We start from the raw sequence: 19,803 nt of genomic DNA on the forward strand, positions 1-19,803 counted from the left end.
TTACTCCCCGAACTCTTCCCTCACCCCCCAACTCGTGGTGCATGACGGGAATCGCAGTGAGTTCCTAGCGGCATTAAGCAGACGTACATGCTCACGGGACTACACTTCCCTCAAGGCATCGCGATGCGAAAGCTTGAGGGGGTGTGGGTGTGTGTGGGGTTAAATAAAAAAAAGAAAGACTGGAGGCTTGCGACTGCGCGAAGAAACAGTGTAAAGAGCGTGGGAAGAGTGCGTCTCACACTACGCTTCCCGGCGATCCCTGCGACGTACGTGCGTGCTGACGTCCTCTGTTAGTCGTGCTGACGTGCAGCGCGGCCCAGGCGGGGTGCGAGTGGCGCAGTCGGAGCCCGCTGCGGCCCCCGAGGAAGCGAGGAGGCGGCGGCGGCTGTGGCAAGGTAGAAGAGGAGGCAAGGCAAGGCAGCAACTCCAGGCCCCGGAGGACTCAGGACCCCGCAAAGCAGTCGCGGAAGAATTTCCCCCCCCTCCCCCCCCGGCCCGGCGGGCGGAGGCGGAGGAGGAGTCGGCGGCGGCGGGTGAGCGGGTGAGAGAGAGCCGGGCGGTGGGGGGAGGGGCGGCCGCGCGGTGGCCCCGGCGCGAGGAGAACCGACCAGGCCGCATACGCGCACGCGCGCTCGCTGCCTCGCGCTCGCGCTTATTCCTTTCTCACTCTTGTTCAATATCCTTCTATTTCCCACTTCCCCCTTTCCTCGTAGCTGACCCTGGCGCGCGTACTCCTTTTCCCTCCCCCTCTTCGGCTGCGGCGCGCGTCGCCAACCGAACGCGGTCTCGCGCGCGCGGGGGAGGGGATGTGTGTGTGTGGGGGGTGACCGAGACTCGAGAGAAGGGTGCGCGCTTCTGTAACTAACCTCTTTCCCCGCCTCCCCTTCCCCCCCCCCCCCCCCCCCCGTTCCACGTGCCAGTTGTGGAGAATTGGAGAACTGTATATGCCTGTGACTCGACCTGTGGCCAAACCCTTTACTTCCAAAATGAAAAAAATTACTGCTCCCCTGCACCTTCCGGTGGGGGAGCTGGGTACTCTCTAGTAGGCCAACTCTGACGCTCCCCTCCCTCCTAATTTTTACTACTCAGCTATTTCCTCCTCCATGAGTTATAACCTCCCCTTAGGTCCTTGATCCCCTCCCATACTACCTTCTCTATGTCGTCTCTTTCCCAGGGTTCCTCAATTGTGTTTTCTATCTAGTTACTCCATCAGTTTCTTGTTGCTCCTTTTTCTATCTCTTATGTTTGTTATAAGATCCCCGATCTTATTCAGTGGTACTACTCGATTTTCCCCAAATCTTATTTTATCTTTTCATCTGTCATATTAGAGGATTTCTTTCCTTGTTGCTCAAAATTGTTAAAAATGTGTATGGTTAGCTTTTGGTGAATGTGCCTTTTGTACTGGGAACTCCCAAAAGGTTTCTTAAAAATTTGAACTGGAAAGTCTCTGCTATGAACTGATAGAAATGTTAAAACAGAGAAGAAATATGTACTCTGTATAGCCACGTGTGAAGATTAAATCTATTCCCTCTTTTTCTTGGTTGGCAAGACCAAATCTGGCCTGCAGCTTTTTTTTTTTTTGCTAGGCAATTGGGGTTAAGTGTTTAAAGAGGGTTTGATTCAGGTCCCCCAGATTTCAGGGGATCCTGTGATCTGTCCATTACCCCTTTATCCTATTTTTTTTTTTTTTTTTTTTGATAATCGGCTACTGTGTGCCAGGCAATGTGCTAAACCTGGAGAGATACTAAAGGAGGCAAAAGTCTCTGCCCTCAAGGAGCTTATAATCTAATGTGAATCATTATATCCCTGACAATAGGAATGACAAGGGAGCCTACTTAATAGGGAGTTGGGAAACCTTGCTTCCAGTGATCAGTTTTTTGACCTTGAGCAAGTCACTTTTCTCTTTCCATTTTCAGTGTGGAGTGTGGGGTTGGATTAGATGAACTGTTACCTGATCTAGTGTGATTCTTTGTGCATTTCCTTTCATTATATTCACAAGTTACTACTTTCCACTATAATCATCTAATGTCATTTTATAAGTTCATATTGCTGTTCTGATCAGTCAGAAATAAATAACTTTTCCCAACTTTAACAGATTTTTCCTCTAGTTGTAAAGCCAATTTATGTCTTTTATCCAGGCCCCCTTCATGTATTCTGATAATTACTTTAAGTTAGTCTTTTATTTGTGGATCCCTTTCACTTAGTCTTTTGTTTTGTTACTTTGAATTATGCCATCTGAATTTTTTTTCCCTGTGGCTTCTTGAGAGATTCCCTACTTTTTCCTATACATGCCCACATAATTCCTCTTTAGATTCATATTTTTCCCTGCATGTCTCTTCTCTCCCCACACTCCTACTGCCTCTAACCCTTTAATCTTTTCTTATACCCTCCCAGCCTTTGCTGAACACACTGCTTTAGATGCCCCCAACCCCAAAGGCTTCCTAACAGTTTTCCCTTTCCTAGTCTCCACTGTTGCCTGAAATGAAGTCACCTGATTTTCTCTCAGTAGGGGATTGGAAGGGAGTTTGGGTGAAGTGGTATGGAAGTGTGGGTGAGTGAATAGGTTGAATAATTTGAGTGGGAAAAAAACAGGACCTTGGGAAGAAAGTAGAAATTCTAGTACAAAGGGAAAAAAATTTGGGATTTTGAGGAGTGAGAAAAGAGACATGAGAAGATAACAAGGTGGGATTCTGGACTAAGGAAACCTTTCACTTAAGGTTTTCCTCTTTCTTTTCTTCTATTTTCACTTACTTTGCTTCTCCCATTGCTTGCCCCTTCTTTTTTCTTTGCTCAGGTTTTACTTTTTGTCCTTTTCTTTAAGACCTGTGGGGTAAGAAAAACCCAGGCTCTTATAGACCCCTTTTTCAGAGCAAGTGGAATTTTGGAAAAGGTTTTTCCTCTTGGGATAGTCTTTCATACATATTATCCTTTACCTTTTTTCTTCCAACTTTTCCTAAATTGCTATTCTTGCATACATTATGTATGGTTTTACTTAGTTCCCTTGCTTTTTTACTAGTCTTCCTTTCTTCTTGCTTTTTTTTTTTCTCTAGTTGAGGCTATACTTTCATTTTCCACTTAGGAATTTCTCTTTTTTGATCTTTTCTCTCTTTAGAACATTTTGGAAAAGTGGGAGAAAGGAACAGGGTGTTTATAGGTAAACATTGTGAGGGAGGGGGAATGTCACAGTTTTAGGTAGGGAAATGTGGTAGAACATTTTGCCAGAGAAAGGAACAATATGATAGGTCAGGACTTTGAGGGGGAAGTAAGAGGTAGGGGACAGTAGATGATTATGAGTAAGTGATTATAGGATTAAAATACTCTTTGAAGAGAGGAACTGGCAAGACTAGGGACATTTTGAGGGAATGAATAGAGAAAAAATGACCTGCTGATTAAGAAGGGTAGAAATGTAGTAAGAAGGGTAAGAATGTAGAAAAATTAAGGTCATTGGTCCTTTGGGAAAAATGTTTTTGGGTTTTTTTTTTTTTGAGAAGTATGTTTTTCTTAGTCATAGATAGAATTCCATGTGAAGAAAATTAAGAGTAAGAAATTGCAAGTATTTGGTTTCATAAATATGATTTTATATTGGAGGCAATAGAAGGCTAAGGATGAAAATGATGGGTGGTAAGATTACGAGTGATATTTTCTGGAAGAACAGTATTCTAGTACTATATTTCATACGGGTGTTGGCCTCTAGTTCTTGTCTGTAACTACAGAGAGCATTACAGTTTACTCAATAATGGTTTAGTCTGTGATTTTCTAGAATCATGAGCTTATTAAAAGATAAGCTTATGCTGTTGTGAATCTCTGTTTAGGCCTTAGCTTACATTTTTGAAGGGCCCTTGATGACTTGAGGTGGGAAGTTTTTGTGCCTCTGAAATTTATGCTTTGTGTATGTGGTGCCCTCTTCTGGAGGCCACAGTCAGCTAACAAAAGGTTTGAAGTTAGTGATAGTTGTGGGTACTGAGACCAGAGAAGCAACAAAGACTGATAAGATAAGAAGAATGAGTTTCTATTGACTTGTGAAGGAATAGTACAGAAGTGGGTAGTCTAGAAGGGATCAGGTCCATTGAAAATATAGGAGAAAGGGGGGTTGGAGGATGCTGTTTTAGTATGATGAAAGTTTGGGGAAAAGAGATGGTGTAAGAAAGGCCAAGGAAAAGCTGATTTGGGGGGGGGAAAGGCAAAAGAGTAGCGGCAGTATAAAAGTTTTGGTGATGGTTTTTTATGTCTATTATAAAGAAAGAAACAGATGAAAGAAACAGGGATTTACGTGGGTGGTGGTTAGTGTGGGATAAGGGGCCTGACCCATGTCTCCCCCCTCGCCTTCAGGAGCGGTGGTGCCCCCTGGGCACGGGGCCATGTACAACGGGATCGGGCTGCCGACGCCCCGGGGCAGCGGCACCAACGGCTACGTCCAGCGCAATCTGTCCCTGGTGCGGGGTCGGAGGGGCGAGCGGCCTGACTACAAGGGCGAGGAAGAACTGCGGCGCCTGGAGGCTGCCCTGGTGAAGCGGCCTAACCCTGACATCCTGGACCACGAGCGCAAGCGGCGCGTGGAGCTGCGATGCCTCGAGCTGGAAGAGATGATGGAAGAGCAGGGGTGAGGGGAGGGCTGGGGGAGAGCTGAGGACTGAGTGATTGAAGAACAGGAGGGAGCTGGGAATGAGATTGAAGTTAAAACACAGGAAGTTTAAGATTGGTTGAAAAAGGATGTGAAGAGAAGTTGGGGAAATAGAAAAAAAGAGCAAGAAATGGGAAGAGTTAAGTGAAAACTTGGGAAGATGATGGAATAGTTGTGGTATTATTGAAATAGGGAAGACAAATAGGGTGGGGAACTGAGAAATTTCTTACTTTATTATTAGGAAGAGTTTGTGGGGGACAAAATATAACAGGAAAAAAGGACAGGCAAGTGTTGGTTTAGATAAGGCAGTGTAAGAAGGTGGATAGGGATAAGGCATAGGAATTGGAACAAATCTTAGAGTAGCTAAGGTACTACAGAAGAAGCAGGAGTGATTTAAAAATAAAGTGAAAGGAACTGGGGTTGAATGAATTGACAGAATTGTAAAGGGAAAAGATGGACAGAATAGATAGAATTTGAAGCTGGGTGGTGAAAAGAAAATGTTTGGTTCAAAGGATAAGCACACAGATGAGAAAGTTAGAGGGATGGTATAGTTAGATGGAAAATTGGAGAGCCAGGGTCCTTTGGGTGGCAGAGAATGAAAGGTTTGTGTGAGTGGAGAAGAAAAGGTGTATATATGAGGGGAATTCAGACCCTGTTGGAAGACAAAGGGGAATATGGTATAGGACTAAGGGGGGGGCGGATATCATGTTGACCTCTAATCAGGGGAGTTTGTGCTTGCAGGTACGAGGAACAACAGATTCAAGAGAAAGTAGCAACCTTCCGACTCATGTTGCTGGAAAAGGATGTGAACCCTGGGGGCAAGGAGGAGACCTCCACACAGAGGCCTGTGTAAGTATTTTGCCTCTTTGATCTCTCCAGCCATTACACTACTATGCTTGTTTTCATTTCCATCTTGGCTTCTTTTGTACTCCACTGTAATCTTTCCAGAGTCTCCTACTGGTCCTACTTTCTGTACCCAATAAGCTTCTACCTATGATATCCTTTGCATATTGAAGAGTACCATGTTCTTTCTTTAGTCATTCTATTGCTATATCTGTCTTATTCTAGCTCACTTTTGCATACATTGTGGTGCTTTTTTTTTTTTCCTTTGCCCTTTGTTCCCAACCTCCCTAAGCTCCCAGTCCCAGCTTTGCTTCAGTCCAACCTTTGACCCTGATTCTCTTTCTCTGCAGGGTAACTGAGACTCACCAGCTGGCAGAGTTAAATGAGAAGAAGAATGAGCGGCTTCGTGCTGCCTTTGGTATCAGTGACTCCTATGTTGATGGTAGCTCCTTTGACCCTCAGCGTAGAGCTCGAGAGGCCAAGCAACCAGCCCAAGAACCTCCTAAACCTTACAGGTACTCAAGGACTACAGATATGGATATGTCAGATTACATTGTTTTTTCTCTTTTAAGTCCAGGTTTCCTATATTAGTGTCCCTTGAATATTTTTTTCTGAAATGCTTGCCTTTTGATGTAAAAGACTGTTTTTCTCTTGGGAACAAGTTTCCTGGGTAGCTGACCTTGTTAACAATTTTACTTTATTTTCTAGTCTTGTTCGGGAGTCTAGTAGTTCACGATCTCCTACCCCAAAACAAAAGAAGAAGAAAAAGAAGAAAGACCGAGGCCGGTGAGTTATGTTGGGAAAGATGGCTTTTTAGGGATAGTCAAGGATTGTTTGTTGCTTTGGAATTGTGTGGTTATTAGTGACCTTCAATTCTGATGGAAAAGGTATTTGTTGGTGCTGAGAGTATCAGAGAGCTGTTATTTATAGGCTGAATTAGAAAACAATATATTTGAATTTCTCCTGTAAGAGGTGGGTATTTTTATGAATGGAGGAGATTAAAGTTTGGAGCTTTTTCCAGCTAGAGCTAATTGGCAGGATATCAGGGACCTGTTTGTATTTATCTCCTGAAGAAAATATTTCAGGGGTTTTTCTTTGTCTTTGTCTCATTGAGAATTAGAAGGTACAAGTAGTTTAGGAATCATTGAAAGGGTATCTGTTGGGATAATGTGAATGGACATCATCACAGAATATTGGTGTGATCCATCCAATGACTGTCCTTCTGAATACATCTTTAGCAGGTCAGAGAGTAGCTCTCCTCGAAGGGAGAGGAAAAAGAGTTCCAAGAAGAAGAAACACAGGTATGAAACCTGCGTATTTGATTTGATTGGGGGCCTTGAAAAAACTTTGGGAAACAGATGTTAATTTTTATGTTTCTACTTAAAGGTCAGAGTCTGAGTCCAAGAAACGGAAGCATAGGTGAGAGCTCCCCTTTTCTTGTTGGGGTAACTGGTGGCATGGGCATGTTAATTTTTTGCTTTCCTTTTAATTTCTCTGTTTGCATTCTCAGATCACCTACTCCAAAGAGCAAACGCAAATCCAAGGACAAGAAACGGAAACGGTAAGTTGATGATCTGAGAGGAGTTTTTGGTTCCTCATACTTGAGGGAAAAAGTAAGAACACTTGACTTGTGGCTAGTGGTGGTGTTGGTGGAAGGAAGAAACCTCATTTGAGAGGTCCAGAGCCAAAGTACCACTATAGAAAACATGGTCCTACTCATATTCCTTTCTCTTTCAGGTCCCGAAGTGCATCACCTGCTCCAAAGAGCCGCCGGGGTCATCGTTCAACCTCAGCTGACTCTGCTTCATCTTCTGACACCTCCCGCAGTCGGTAAGGGGTGGTCCAAGAGGAAGGGAGGGAATGGGTCTAATGGGTTAATTAATTTAATATTTATTGAGCGCCCACGGTGTGCTAGGCGCTGCACAGAGCATTCCGAAGACACGGTCCCTGCCCTCTAGGAGCTGACAGGCTAAAGCGACAGGATGGACAGACATATACATATCCCCTTCTCTTTTTGTTGTTTTTATTTTGTTATTTTATTTTGTTATTTTTTATTTTTTGTTCTGATGTATATGGACTGCCAGGCTAGGGGGGGTGGTGGTTTGTCAGCAATTCCCTGGGGGAGGAAGGAATCCTTACCCTGGCCTGCTTAAACAGGGAAGGCTTCCTGGAGGAGGTGGGCTCTGAGGTGAGTTATGAAATGAGTTGGGGGGTAGGGAGTGGAATGGGTGGAGGGCATGGGGAAGCCATTCCCAGGTGGTGGGTATGGCCTGGGTGGTATGGCCAGGGTCCAAGGGAGGGATTGTATTGGGGCACAAGGGAGTTAGTATAAGGCAGGGAAGAATTTTTTTCCCAGTTTGAATGTAGTTTAAATCTTTTGGTTAGAACAATGAAAAGATTAGAAAACTTGAAAATAGGTAATATGGTCAAAGAATTATGGGTAGACAAAGAGGGAGATGGGGAGGGGGCCTTCTCTTCTCCCACTAGCTGATTCTCCATTTTCTCCCCTTCCCCAAATTCCATACATAGGTCTAGAAGTGCTGCAATTAAACCCCGTACAACCACCTTGACTCATCGCAGTTCCTCTCCTGCTTCTCGTCGTCATGGAGAGGGAGATGCTCCACCTAGGGAATCTGCAGCTATCAGCACAGAGCGGACCCACAGCCCTGAGCTGCCACCTCCTATCCAACGATCCAGCAGTCCTCATGAGGACAAAGATAAAGAAAAAGACAAAGACAAGAGGGAGGTAAGTCCTTAAATGAAATTGTGATTGAAGTTTTAGTACTCAGGAAATGTGTACAGAGACAATTGCAAGAAATGAGAAATTTTGAGTTCTTAAGTTTGTTGGGCATGTAAATGGAAAATTATTAGGGATCAAGACTAGGATGAAAATTAAGCAAGAGCTAATGAGCTAGTATTGAATAAAAGTAATATTTTAAAATGTAATTTTTATATGCTTTATTTTTTCATATTTTTATACATAGTTAAACTTATAGGAGAGAAATCACTAGTTAGGGGTATTTAGGACAGTAGGGAAAAAAAGGTTTCTTCATAAAGCATGTTTTGAAGTTTTGGTGTTTATGCATTCCCATCCCTACTTTTTCTTCTAATCCCAGAAATCTGCAACCCGAACTAGCCCCTCCCCGGAGAGGAGCAACACAGGCCTAGATCGACCTGCCCCTACCCCGCTCCTTGCTGAGCGAAATCGCAGTTCCCCGGAACCCCCTGCAACAACTCCCCAGAGTCAGGAACCAGTGAAGCCCTCAGCTGAACCCTCCCCATCCCGGGGCCACTCGCCCCCTAAGTCTCCTGAGAAACCTACCCGATCCTCTTCCTCAGAAAGCTGCCCAGCATCTCCTCAACCAGCCAAAGCTCCCCGACATGGCAGTTCCTCACCTGAAAGTCCCCCCAAACCTGCATCAGCTCCTGCCCCTCGCCGGGAGCTTTCTCCTTCCCCCACAACCAAGAGCAGCAGGTCACGGGGACGTGCAAAACGGGACAAATCAAGATCTCACACCCCCACCCGTAGGGTGGGGAGGTCTCGCAGCCCTGCCACTACCCGAAGGGGACGATCACGGTCCCGTACCCCTAACAAGAGGGGCCGTTCTCGATCCAGGACCCCACAGTGGCGTAGGTCACGGTCTCCACAGCGATGGGGGCGATCTAGAAGTCCCCAGAGGCGTGGCCGCTCCAGGTCTCCTCAACGGCCTGGCTGGTCTAGGAGCAGAAATGCTCAGAGACGAGGAAGGTCTAGGTCAGCAGCAAGGCGAGGCAGGTCACGCTCTAGATCCCCGGCTACTAGGGGAAGGTCTCGATCTAGAACACCAGCTCGGAGAGGTAGATCTCGCTCTAGAACACCTGCCAGACGGAGGTCTCGCTCCAGGACACCTGCCAGACGGAGGTCTCGTTCTAGAACTCCAGCTCGTCGTGGTAGGTCGCGTTCCAGAACACCTGCTAGACGAAGATCTCGCACCAGGTCACCAGTTCGAAGGAGATCTCGCACCAGGTCACCAGCCAGGCGAGGTGGCAGGTCCCGTTCCAGAACACCAGCTAGACGAGGTGGAAGGTCTCGTTCTAGGACTCCAGCTAGACGGGGTGGCAGATCCCGTTCCAGGACCCCTGCCAGGCGAGGTAGATCCCGTTCTAGGACTCCAGCAAGACGTGGACGATCTCGTTCTAGAACCCCAGCCAGACGAGGGAGATCTCGTACTAGAACCCCAGTCCGACGTGGAAGATCTCATTCTAGGACACCACAAAGAAGGGGCCGGTCTGGCTCATCATCAGAGAGGAAAAACAAGTCAAGAACATCCCAGAGAAGGAGCAGATCTAACTCCAGTCCGGAAATGAAAAAGTCTCGTGTTTCCTTGAGGCGCAGCCGTTCTCTTTCTTCACCAAGGCCCAAAGCAAAATCTCATCTATCCTTGAGGCGAAGCCGTTCTGGTTCTTCTCCACGGCCTAAACTTAAATCTAGAACACCACCCAGACGAAGCCGGTCAGGATCATCTCCTCGCCCTAAAGCAAAATCCAGAACTCCTCCTAGGCGAAGTAGGTCTGGTTCTTCTCCACGTCCTCAAGTTAAATCTAGGACCACACCCCGGCGAAGTCGGTCTGGATCATCACCCCCAAAGCAGAAATCTAGAACTCCACCACGGCGAAGTCGTTCTGGGTCTTCTCCATGCCCAAAACGGAAATCTAGAACACCAACTAGACGAAGCCGATCAGGTTCTTCTCCACTCCCCAAAGGAAAATCAGGAACTCCATCCAAACAGAATTCTGGATCAAGTCCTATGACAAATGCAAGATCTAGGACACCCCCAAGGCGAAGCAGATCTGGATCTTCTACTCATGCCAAAGGGGAATCAAGAACTCCAAGACGCAGCCGCTCTGGTTCTTTTCCTGAACCTGAGATGAAATCTAGGACTCCATCAAGACGCAGTCGTTCCGGTTCTTCTCCCCACCTAAAGGTGAAATCTAGGACATCTCCAAGACGTAGCAGGTCTGGATCTTCCCCACGTCCTAGTTTGAAATCTAGAACTTCACCAAGGCATAGCCATTCTGCTTCTTCTTCTCCAAGCCCTAGTAGAGTGACTTCTAGAACACCACCAAGGCAAAGTAAATCAAGATCTCCATGTCCCAAGGTGAAGTCTAGAACATCTCCAAGCCAGAGCCATTCTCGGTCATCTTCACCTGATACCAAAGTAAAATCTAAAACGCCACCAAGAGAAAGTCACTCAGGGTCCACTTCACCGTGTCCCAAAGCAAAATCTAAAACTCCTCCAAGGCAAAGCCATTCTCGATCAAGTTCACCATGTCCACAGAGTAAATCAAAAACCTCACCAAGTCTAAGTCACTCTGGATCTCACTCCCCTTGTCCCAAAGTGAAGTCTAGAACACCATCAAGGAGGAGTAGATCAGGCTCTAACTCTCCACAACCAAAAGCAAAATCTCCAACTCCACCGGGTCATGAGTCAGATTCGTTTTCACCAAATCCTGAAGAGATATCTAGAACATTGTTAAAACCCACCTGCTCTGAATCTTCTCCATCTTTGAAAAGAACATCCCAGACATCTCCTAGGGGCAGCCGGTCTAGGTCCATATCTCCCAGCCCTGAAGTGGCATCCATAACTCTATCGAGACAGAGAACGGAATCTTCAAGTCCTAAGACGAAATCTGTAACACCACCTCCACAGCAGAGCAGTTCCAGGTCTGAATTTTCACCATGTGCCAGAATAGACTCTAAATCTCCTCCAAGACTCAGTAGTTCTGGATCTTCTCCAGAGCCAAAAGAAAAAGCTAGTTCACCCCTTAAGCAGAGTCTCTTTGACACATCTCCAGGACCAAGGGATAAATCTAGACCTCCTTCAGTTCAAGGTAGCCCTGAGTCCTCACCAATGCACATAGACATAACTAGGAGCCCTCCAAGGGAAAGAAATGGCTCAGAATCATCTCCAGAAGTCAGAGAGACTATGCTACCCAGGCCACATCAGATTGAGATGTCTGCAGAAGCGGTAGAGAAATATGAAATGCAAGTTAATGAAAGCTTGCCTCATTTATCTCCAGAACTTAAAGGTATGGCTGGAACCATTTCTGAGTCATCTCCGGAAGTAAAAGAAACCCTTACTATGCCTCTTGGACAGATTTTGCCACAGATATCTTTAGATGTGGCAGATATTCCAGCCATGACCCAAACCTGGACTGTGGTTTCACAGTCTCCAGAACACAAAGAGCTACATAATACTGCATTGAAACAGCACAGTTCTGGATCTCCTTCAGAACTCAGAACAAACATTACAGAACTAAAACCTGCCTTATCTCCTGAAATCAACGAGGATTTAGCAGTTGCTTCCTTGAGTCAACTTGGGTCAGGTCCATGTCTTGCTATAAATGAACAGTCTAGAACACCTAGGCACAGCAGTTCTGAGTCATCTCCTGAAGTTGAGAAATCCAGACTGTTTTCAATTCAGAGTATTACTCAGTCACCTTGTGGATTTGATGGTGCACCAGATACACCCTTAAGAGGAAGAAGTGGTTCCGGGTCTTCTCCAGAACTCAAGGATATACCAAGAACCCCATCAAGGAGGAGCAGGTCTGGGTCTTCTCCAGGACTGAAAGATGGGTCTGGTAGTCCCTCAAGACAGAGCCATTGTGGTTCTTCACCAGGAATTAAAGATATACCAAGAACACCTTCAAGGGGAAGGAGTGGTTCAGATTCCTCCCCAGAATCAAAAATGCTTGATACGCCAACCAGAAAAGGGAGTCATTCTGGATCATCCCCAGAACTGAACAACAAATGTCTGACACCACAAAGAGAAAGAAGTGGGTCAGAATCTTCCATAGAACACAAGGGAGTTCCTAGAACTCCACTTAGACAAAGTTCTGGTTCTTCTCCGGAACTTGATGTGAAACCTAGAACGCCTCCCCAGGGAAGAAGTGAATCTGATTCTTCTCCGGAACCAAAAGGTACAACTCAAACTCCAGTTAGGCAAAGGAGTCGTTCTGGATCATCTCCAGAAGTTGACAGCAAACCTCGACTAGTTCCTAGACGCAGTAGGTCTGTTTCTTCTCCAGAAGTCAATGATAAGCCAAGAGCTTCACCCAGGGGCCAGAGTGGCTCAGAGTCCTCTCCTGAACCCAAAGCTGCTGTACCTCGGACTCTACTTAGGCGAAGCCGGTCAGGTTCATCTCCAGCCAGTAAAGGGAGGGGACAGTCACCTGCAGGGAGCAGCAGTTCTGAGTCTTCGCCAGAGCACCAACCAAAATCCAGAACACCTCGCAGAAGTTCTAGATCCTCTCCAGAACCTAAGGCAAAATCTCGTACACCACCTCGGCGACGTAGTTCCAGGTCATCACCTGAGCTGACTAGGAAGGCCAGACTTTCACGTCGAAGTCGCTCTGCTTCCTCTTCTCCAGCAGCCCGCTCTAGGACCCCTCCAAGACGTCATCGAAGCCCATCTGTTTCATCCCCAGAACCAGCTGAAAAGTCAAGGTCCTCACGTCGCCGAAGGTCAGGTTCCTCCCCAAGGGCTAAGACAGCTTCAAGAAGAGGCCGTTCTCCATCACCAAAACCTCGAGGACTCCAGCGTTCCCGTTCCCGCTCTAGAAGGGAGAAGACTAGAACAACCCGCCGTCGAGACAGATCTGGTTCATCTCAATCAACTTCAAGGAGGAGGCAGCGGAGTCGTTCAAGGTCTCGTCTTACTCGTCGACGGCGAGGAGGGTCTGGTTATCACTCTCGGTCACCCACACGACAAGAGAGTTCTCGGACATCATCTCGGCGTCGCCGGGGGCGTTCTCGAACACCCCCTACTAGCCGCAAACGCTCTCGTTCTCGAACGTCACCAGCTCCTTGGAATCGCTCTCGGTCTCGAGCTTCTCCGGCTACTCATCGGCGGTCTAGGTCAAGGACACCTCCAGTGACACGGAGGAGGTCAAGATCTCGAACCTCCCCAGTTAGTCGTAGGAGATCAAGGTCAAGGACGTCCCCAGTTACTCGACGAAGGTCTAGGTCTAGGGCATCACCAGTTAATCGTAGAAGGTCCCGTTCCAGAACACCACCAGTAACTCGTCGCCGATCAAGATCCAGAACACCAGCAAATCGCAGGCGGTCCCGATCTAGAACTCCTCCTGTGACTAGAAGGCGGTCCCGATCTAGAACCCCTCCTGTGACTAGAAGGCGGTCTCGAAGCAGAACTTCACCAATCACTCGCAGAAGGTCAAGGTCCAGAACATCTCCAGTGACTCGTAGAAGGTCTCGTTCACGTACTTCTCCAGTGACTCGAAGGAGGTCCCGTTCACGGACCTCTCCAGTGACTCGGCGTCGATCTCGATCTCGAACACCTCCAGTTATTCGGCGTCGCTCCAGGTCCCGGACCCCTTTGTTAACCCGCAAACGTTCTCGAACTCGTTCACCACCTGCTATCCGTCGGCGTTCTAGATCCCGTACTCCACGAGGAGCTCGTGGCAAGCGTTCCCTAACCCGGTCTCCTCCGGCCATCCGGCGGCGCTCTGCATCCGGAAGTTCCTCTGATCGTTCTCGATCTGCCACTCCTCCAGCAACCCGGAATCATTCTGGCTCCAGGACTCCACCGGTGGCGCTTAACAGCTCAAGAATGAGTTGCTTCAGTCGTCCTAGCATCTCACCAACTCCTCTAGACCGCTGTAGGACTCCCCCTGGAATGCTTGAATGCTCTGGCATTTCTGGGGCCTTAGGTAGCTCTAGAACACCATTATCTGTTCTGCAACAAGCTGGTGCCTCTATGCTAGATGGACCTGGTCCTAGAATTCCTGATCACCCTAGAACCCCCTCTGTGGCAGAAAACCATGCTCAATCTAGAATTGCCCTTGCCTTGACAGCCATTAGCCTTGGCACAGCTCGACCACCTCCCTCTATGACAGCTGCAAGCCTGGCTGCTAGAATGGCTCAAGTTCCAGCCCCAGTCCCCCTGATGAGCCTTAGAACGGCTCCAGCTGCAAACCTTGCTAGTAGAATACCTGCTGCTTCAGCAGCAGCCATGACCCTTGCCGGAGCTAGAACATCAGCTATGCCACCAGCTGTGAACTTAGCTGAATCTAGAACACCTGCAGCTGCAGCAGCCATGAATCTAGCCAGCCCCAGAACACCAGTGGCACCCTCTGCTGTGAACCTTGCTGATCCCAGAACACCTGCCGCTACAGCAGCTGTGAACCTGGCTGGAGCTAGAACCCCTGCTGCTCTAGCAGCCTTGAGTCTTGCAGGCTCAGGCACTCCACCAACTGCTGCAAACTATGCAGGTTCCAGAACACCACAAGCCCCAGCATCTGCAGGCCTCGTGGGTCCTCGGACTGCTCATGCTCCAGCACCTGTGAACCTTGCGAGCTCCAGAACACCGCCAGGTCTGGCACCTGCGAGCCTTGCTGGCTCTAGAATGCCACCGGCATTGTCGGGGGCAAACCTTACCCCATCAAGGATGGCGCTCTCTGCCTATGACAGAGTTGGTGGCAGAACCTCACCACCCCATCTTGAGCGAGCCCGTTCTAGAACCCCACCTGGAATCCCAGGTTCTAGAACCCCACCCTCTGCTCCGAGCCAATCTAGAATGGCTTCTGAGCGTGCTGGCTCTCCTCCTCCTCCCCTTGCCTCTCGAATGACCCTAGCTCCTTCTCAGTCTGTTCTCCCTCCACCTCAGGATCGGGCTAGGTCCCCCCTACCACCTGTTTCAGACCAACTCCATTCCTTATCTACCCAGACCCATCCTTTAGGAGGGTCTCAGCCCCCACCCCATACTGCAGTGGCAAAGACCATGCCACCTGCAGGTGATCATAATGGCACCCTCTCTGGTCCTACTCCTGGGGGACCCTGCTCTGATGGTGCAGAACCAATTTCTGCAGCTGGCTCCCAGCTGCCTTCCTCCCCACTGGCCAGCTTGCAGCCTGCCAAGGAGCGGAGGAGCTCTTCTTCATCCTCATCATCATCCAGCTCCTCTTCCTCCTCCTCCTCCTCCTCGTCCTCGTCGTCCTCTGGATCTAGCTCCAGCGACTCAGAGGCTTCTAGCCTCCCATGTCAACCTGAGGTGGCACTGAAAAGGTGAGAAAAAGTTGGGCTTTAGGAAGAAATGGGGGAGGAAGCTTATTAAAAGTTTTGTATTTTTCATATATCATATACTTAATGAATGGTTGAATTGAAAGTCTGGAAATAATGTTGGGAAGGGCAAAAAAAGTCTTGGAGAGTGCTGGATTTAGTTAGCTTGGGTTCAAACTTTGGGGTTCTTAACTACCTTGGCCAAAGCAATTTATCTAGGCCTGTTTCCTCATTTGAAGTTGGACTAGATGACATTTTATGGTCCCTTCCAACTCTGAATTTCTTATTTTCCTAAGAGGGGAGGGTAAGCTATGCAAGGGAGGAGGGTCTTGGCTCTGTGGAGATAGGGGAAACTTGATCTTTCAAGCTGGGGTGGTGGGGTACACAAGTCTCCAAAGGTTTACTCTCTCGAGGGTAATGATAGTTTTCCATCTCTACAGAGGACAGAACTAGAGGAAATGGACTTAAATTTGCAGCAAGAGGGATGGCAGTTAGACCTCAAGAGGAACTCCCTGGGCTGGAAGGATCTTCAGAGGTCATCCTATCCCTCTCCCTGCCTCTAGGCAGGCCAGCCCCTCCCCCAAGCCCATACACACAGGGGCTTCCCTCTTTCCAAGGAAGGAGATAACCCAGCCTTCCACATCTGAGCCAGGTTCTTGGATTCCTCTGTCAGGGAAATCTTGAGGTTTAACCTTTTCTCTGTTGTGCTGTGGTGCTCCAACTTTGTGTTTCTGTTAGGAGAGGTTGGAGGATACTAGTTTACTGTTCTTCAGAGGATAAATGCTTGGGGAGACTGAAATCCATTCAGTTACCCCTCCACTGCCATTCTTCTAGGCCAAATAAGGTAGGGTTGGGGTTGGGGCAGTTCTCGATCTGACAAAAAAATCTTTTTCTCACAGGGTCCCTAGCCCCTCCCCAGCCCCCAAGGAGGTTGTCCGAGAGGGGCGCCCCCTGGAGCCTACCCCAGCCAAGCGGAAACGGCGCTCTAGTAGCTCCAGCTCCAGCTCTTCATCTTCTTCATCTTCCTCTTCCTCCTCTTCCTCTTCTTCCTCCTCCTCTTCCTCTTCCTCTTCTTCCTCCTCTACTTCATCTTCCTCTTCTTCCTCCTCTTCTCCCTCCCCTGCCAAGCCTGGTCCCCAGGCTTTGCCCAAACCTGCAAGTCCTAAGAAGCCGTCCCCTGGGGAGAGGAGGTAAGTACTGCTTAGGTTTTCAGGCTTAGTCTACCTTGGGACTCCAGTTCCCTGCCTAATCTGTCTTGGGGGTATAGATGAGTGGGAACATTAGAGTCAGGCTGCTTGTGGTTCCAATTTTTTTTTTTTTAATGTCCTAATGAATATACCATTTGACCCGGGAAACTAGATTCAGGCGAACATCTGGTTAAGATGATAGCAGTGACTAGAGAGAAAATAGAGAAGGCTTAGGGAGGGGGCCTTGGATGACTCCTCTATTCCCCCTTAGATCCCGAAGCCCCAGGAAGCCCATAGATTCCCTTAGGGATTCCCGTTCCCTTAGCTACTCACCTGCTGAGCGCCGCCGCCCTTCACCACAGCCCTCTCCGCGGGACCAGCATAGGTAGGAATTTGTGTTTTTTTTGGTTGTTGTTGTTTTTAAAATCATCTCCAACAGTGTGCCATTGGACTCCTTTGTTCCCTAACCCCAGATCTCCAGGATGGGAAGAATAATTAGAGATAACTGGTGGCAGGCATATTTTATATACTCTGTTTTGTGTTACAGTAGCAGTGAGCGGGGATCCCGACGGGGCCCACGTGGGGATAGCCGCTCCCCAGGCCACAAGCGTAGGAGAGAAACACCTAGCCCTCGACCTGTCCGTCATCGCTCCTCCAGGTATGCACAAAAGGGGACTATAGGATGATTCTCTTGAACCATCAATCTTTTTGAAGTATAACCATCTTGAAGATTTTCAGATTGGAAGAAACCTTAGTCTAACCTCACTTTATAGATGAGAGATTCAGAATGGGAAAAGAATTTGCTTAATCAAGGGTTATGGAGTTTAGTGGTGGATTTGGGAGTAGTGCACAAGTCTTGACTCTGGACTCTAATTCAGCCTAGGAAATTTTTAATGTTTCTAGCTACCTCTATTCTTAGATTCAATGAATGTCTTTTTTCTCCAGGATATATCTGTAACACTTCTTTATCTTTTCCCTTGATATTTTCATAGTGAATATAAATGAAGGTGGGATTTGAACTCAGTATCTTTAATTTCTCTTTTTTAGGTCTCCATAGTTCCTTTTTGGGGGAATCACATCGCACCCCAAGTCCTGGAGCCACAGGGAGCTACCCCTCTTATCTCCCTAACAGAGCCGCAGGGGATGGGGACCCCCATCTGCCTCCCTCTCCTTTGAACTTTGGCAGCGTCTTGGGGGGAGGTCCCCTTTCTTCCCCTCCCCCCTTTAATTTGTTTTTTTCTTTGTTCCTGTGAAATGTTGATCTCTGTGAGTTTTTTCCTGGTTCACGTGTTTTGGGGGGTTTGGGGGTGGGAGGGTATGAGTAGGGAAAGGTACAGTTTTGGGGTTCCCCAACCTTGAGTTCATGATGACAGGAGGGAGCTGCCCTCTTACCCCTCTCAAGCTCCTGAGTTTACCAGGGGTTGATGGTTTGCAACTTGGGTGGAGGGGATTATTGGCAAGCTCCCCCGGGGGGCAGGGTTAAATTGGAATGTGTTGGTTAGCTCCATGTGCCGCCCCCCTCCCCCCCCCCAGATTGGCCATGGGCCCCTCCCCCCAACTTTTCTTCACGTTTCTTAAAGGCATTTTGGTTTTTTTTTAATCTGTACAGCGAGAGCGACTTTTTCTGTCGAATAAAAATGAGAAATGCAGGAGCTGGGTGTGGGGGTCTATTTATTTGCTGTTGAAGGTGAAAGGGCTGGAGACCTGGGTTATTCAGCAAGGTAGGAATATGGGGGAGGGAAGCCAGAATATCTAGCCCTTGCAGACTGATTAACATTTCCCCATCTAGAGGGGATGCATTTTTCTTGAAGTACTTTGGGTAGTTCCCCTTCCCATCCTTACTGTCCCCACCCCTACTGGAAGAGAAAGAAATTACAAGCCTTTTGGTCATAGCTTCTGGTGATTTCTCTTCCTTTGCCTTTTTCCTTCTTCCTGGAGGCTCTTGTAAACCACAATCAAGATGCTATCAATAGTCCAGTCAATTTGGATGACAGGATAAAATTTGACAATGGCTGTGAAGGATTGTCATGGAAGAATTGACTGCTGTTATTAGGAAAGTAGAATTGAAACTCTGGACCATGGTATAAAAAATTAGAGGGAGTTTGGTTGTGCTTTGAATATAAGGACTTCATAATGGGCAGTTAAACAGTTTAAGCTGCTTTGTTAATTTATCACTAAAAATCTGAGGAAAAAATAGCACAAAAATCCTGTGAGGTGAATGTGGAACATTGTTAACTATATCCCATTTAAAGAAGTTACAGGTGAGAGATAATATAAAGGTTCCCTAGCTTGTGTTGTAGTTGTGATTTCTTTGTTCTCATGCTTTTCCATTATCAGAGCTGTTCTAGAGTAGTAAGTCCCTTTTGATCATATTTCATCAGTGAACAATTTTGCATATCCACCCCCCTAATATGTCTAATTTATACATAATGCTGTACTAATATATTAGTACGCTAAAGTTGAAAAATTTTTAAAAGATGTTAATTAAAGATTACCTAAATTGAAATTGAATTATAGAAAAACTAAAATATTGCTGTTTTTGGTAAAAAATGATATAATATGCATCATTCTTGAAAAAATCTGGGAGTAGGTAACTATCTCTAGATACTTTTTTGGATACTTTAATAAAACTGAAAGGTGAACATTTAAAAAGTTCCCAAAATTCTGTATAACAGGTGTATTAGAAAGTTATACTTCTCTATAGATACTGTTATATACAATGTAAAAACTAGTAAAAGCAGTTAAATTTCTTAAATCATTTTAGTGGGTTTTTTGTATGAGTGGGGTGACATTATGCTTAAGCTTTAGAAAAATTGGCACGTGGAGTATTGGAATGGGAAAAGTAGGTAAGACTGATTAGACCATTATAATGGTCTAGGTAAGAGGTGATGATCCTGTTAATGTAGAGAAAGGGATGCTAGCAATATTGTGGACAAAGAAATGGGGTTTTGTAATTGGGATGTATGTAAATTGAGAAAGTGAAACCTCTCAAGACACCACCAAAGTTGGAAATTAATGTGATTAGAAAGATGGTTCTACCCTTGCATAAATGGAAATCTACAGAAAAGGGGTGAGTTTTTGTGGAAAGGTACAAG

General features: G+C 47.0%; 1 protein-coding gene across 5 annotated transcripts; it reads left to right on the forward strand.

The window, feature by feature from the left end:
- The first annotated feature begins 287 nt into the window (after positions 1–287).
- SRRM2 (serine/arginine repetitive matrix 2) lies at positions 288–18,360 on the forward strand. 5 transcript variants are annotated; one of them, XM_051968372.1, is made up of 15 exons: positions 295–533; positions 4,330–4,600; positions 5,363–5,470; positions 5,815–5,979; positions 6,173–6,250; positions 6,703–6,765; positions 6,851–6,883; positions 6,975–7,025; positions 7,202–7,294; positions 7,994–8,210; positions 8,581–15,527; positions 16,421–16,711; positions 16,980–17,093; positions 17,259–17,366; positions 17,756–18,360. In XM_051968372.1, the coding sequence occupies exons 2-15, from the start codon at positions 4,359–4,361 to the stop codon at positions 17,763–17,765; spliced, it is 8,520 nt and encodes a 2,839-aa protein (XP_051824332.1). In that variant the 5' UTR covers positions 295–533; positions 4,330–4,358; the 3' UTR covers positions 17,766–18,360. The 5 variants fall into 5 exon arrangements, 4 of the variants coding, with proteins under 4 accessions (XP_051824336.1, XP_051824332.1, XP_051824323.1 ...); XM_051968363.1 differs by having other exon boundaries at positions 297–541; positions 17,256–17,366; XM_051968357.1 differs by having other exon boundaries at positions 297–533; positions 17,256–17,366.
- Positions 18,361–19,803: the final 1,443 nt, after the last annotated feature.

The sequence above is a fragment of the Antechinus flavipes genome, chromosome 1 (genome assembly GCF_016432865.1).
Source record: "Antechinus flavipes isolate AdamAnt ecotype Samford, QLD, Australia chromosome 1, AdamAnt_v2, whole genome shotgun sequence".
NCBI classification, from domain to species: domain Eukaryota; kingdom Metazoa; phylum Chordata; class Mammalia; order Dasyuromorphia; family Dasyuridae; genus Antechinus; species Antechinus flavipes.

What these genes read in the sequence shown, in the direction of transcription:
- SRRM2 (XM_051968363.1), top strand. Translation starts at nt 4,359, where the DNA reads ATGTACAACGGGATCGGGCTGCCGACGCCCCGGGGCAGCGGCACCAAC. An exon ending in GAGATGATGGAAGAGCAGGG is followed by an intron (nt 4,601 to 5,362) that starts GTGAGGGGAGGG and finishes TTGTGCTTGCAG; the next exon opens with GTACGAGGAACAACAGATTC. An exon ending in AAGAAGAAAGACCGAGGCCG is followed by an intron (nt 6,251 to 6,702) that starts GTGAGTTATGTT and finishes ATACATCTTTAG; the next exon opens with CAGGTCAGAGAGTAGCTCTC.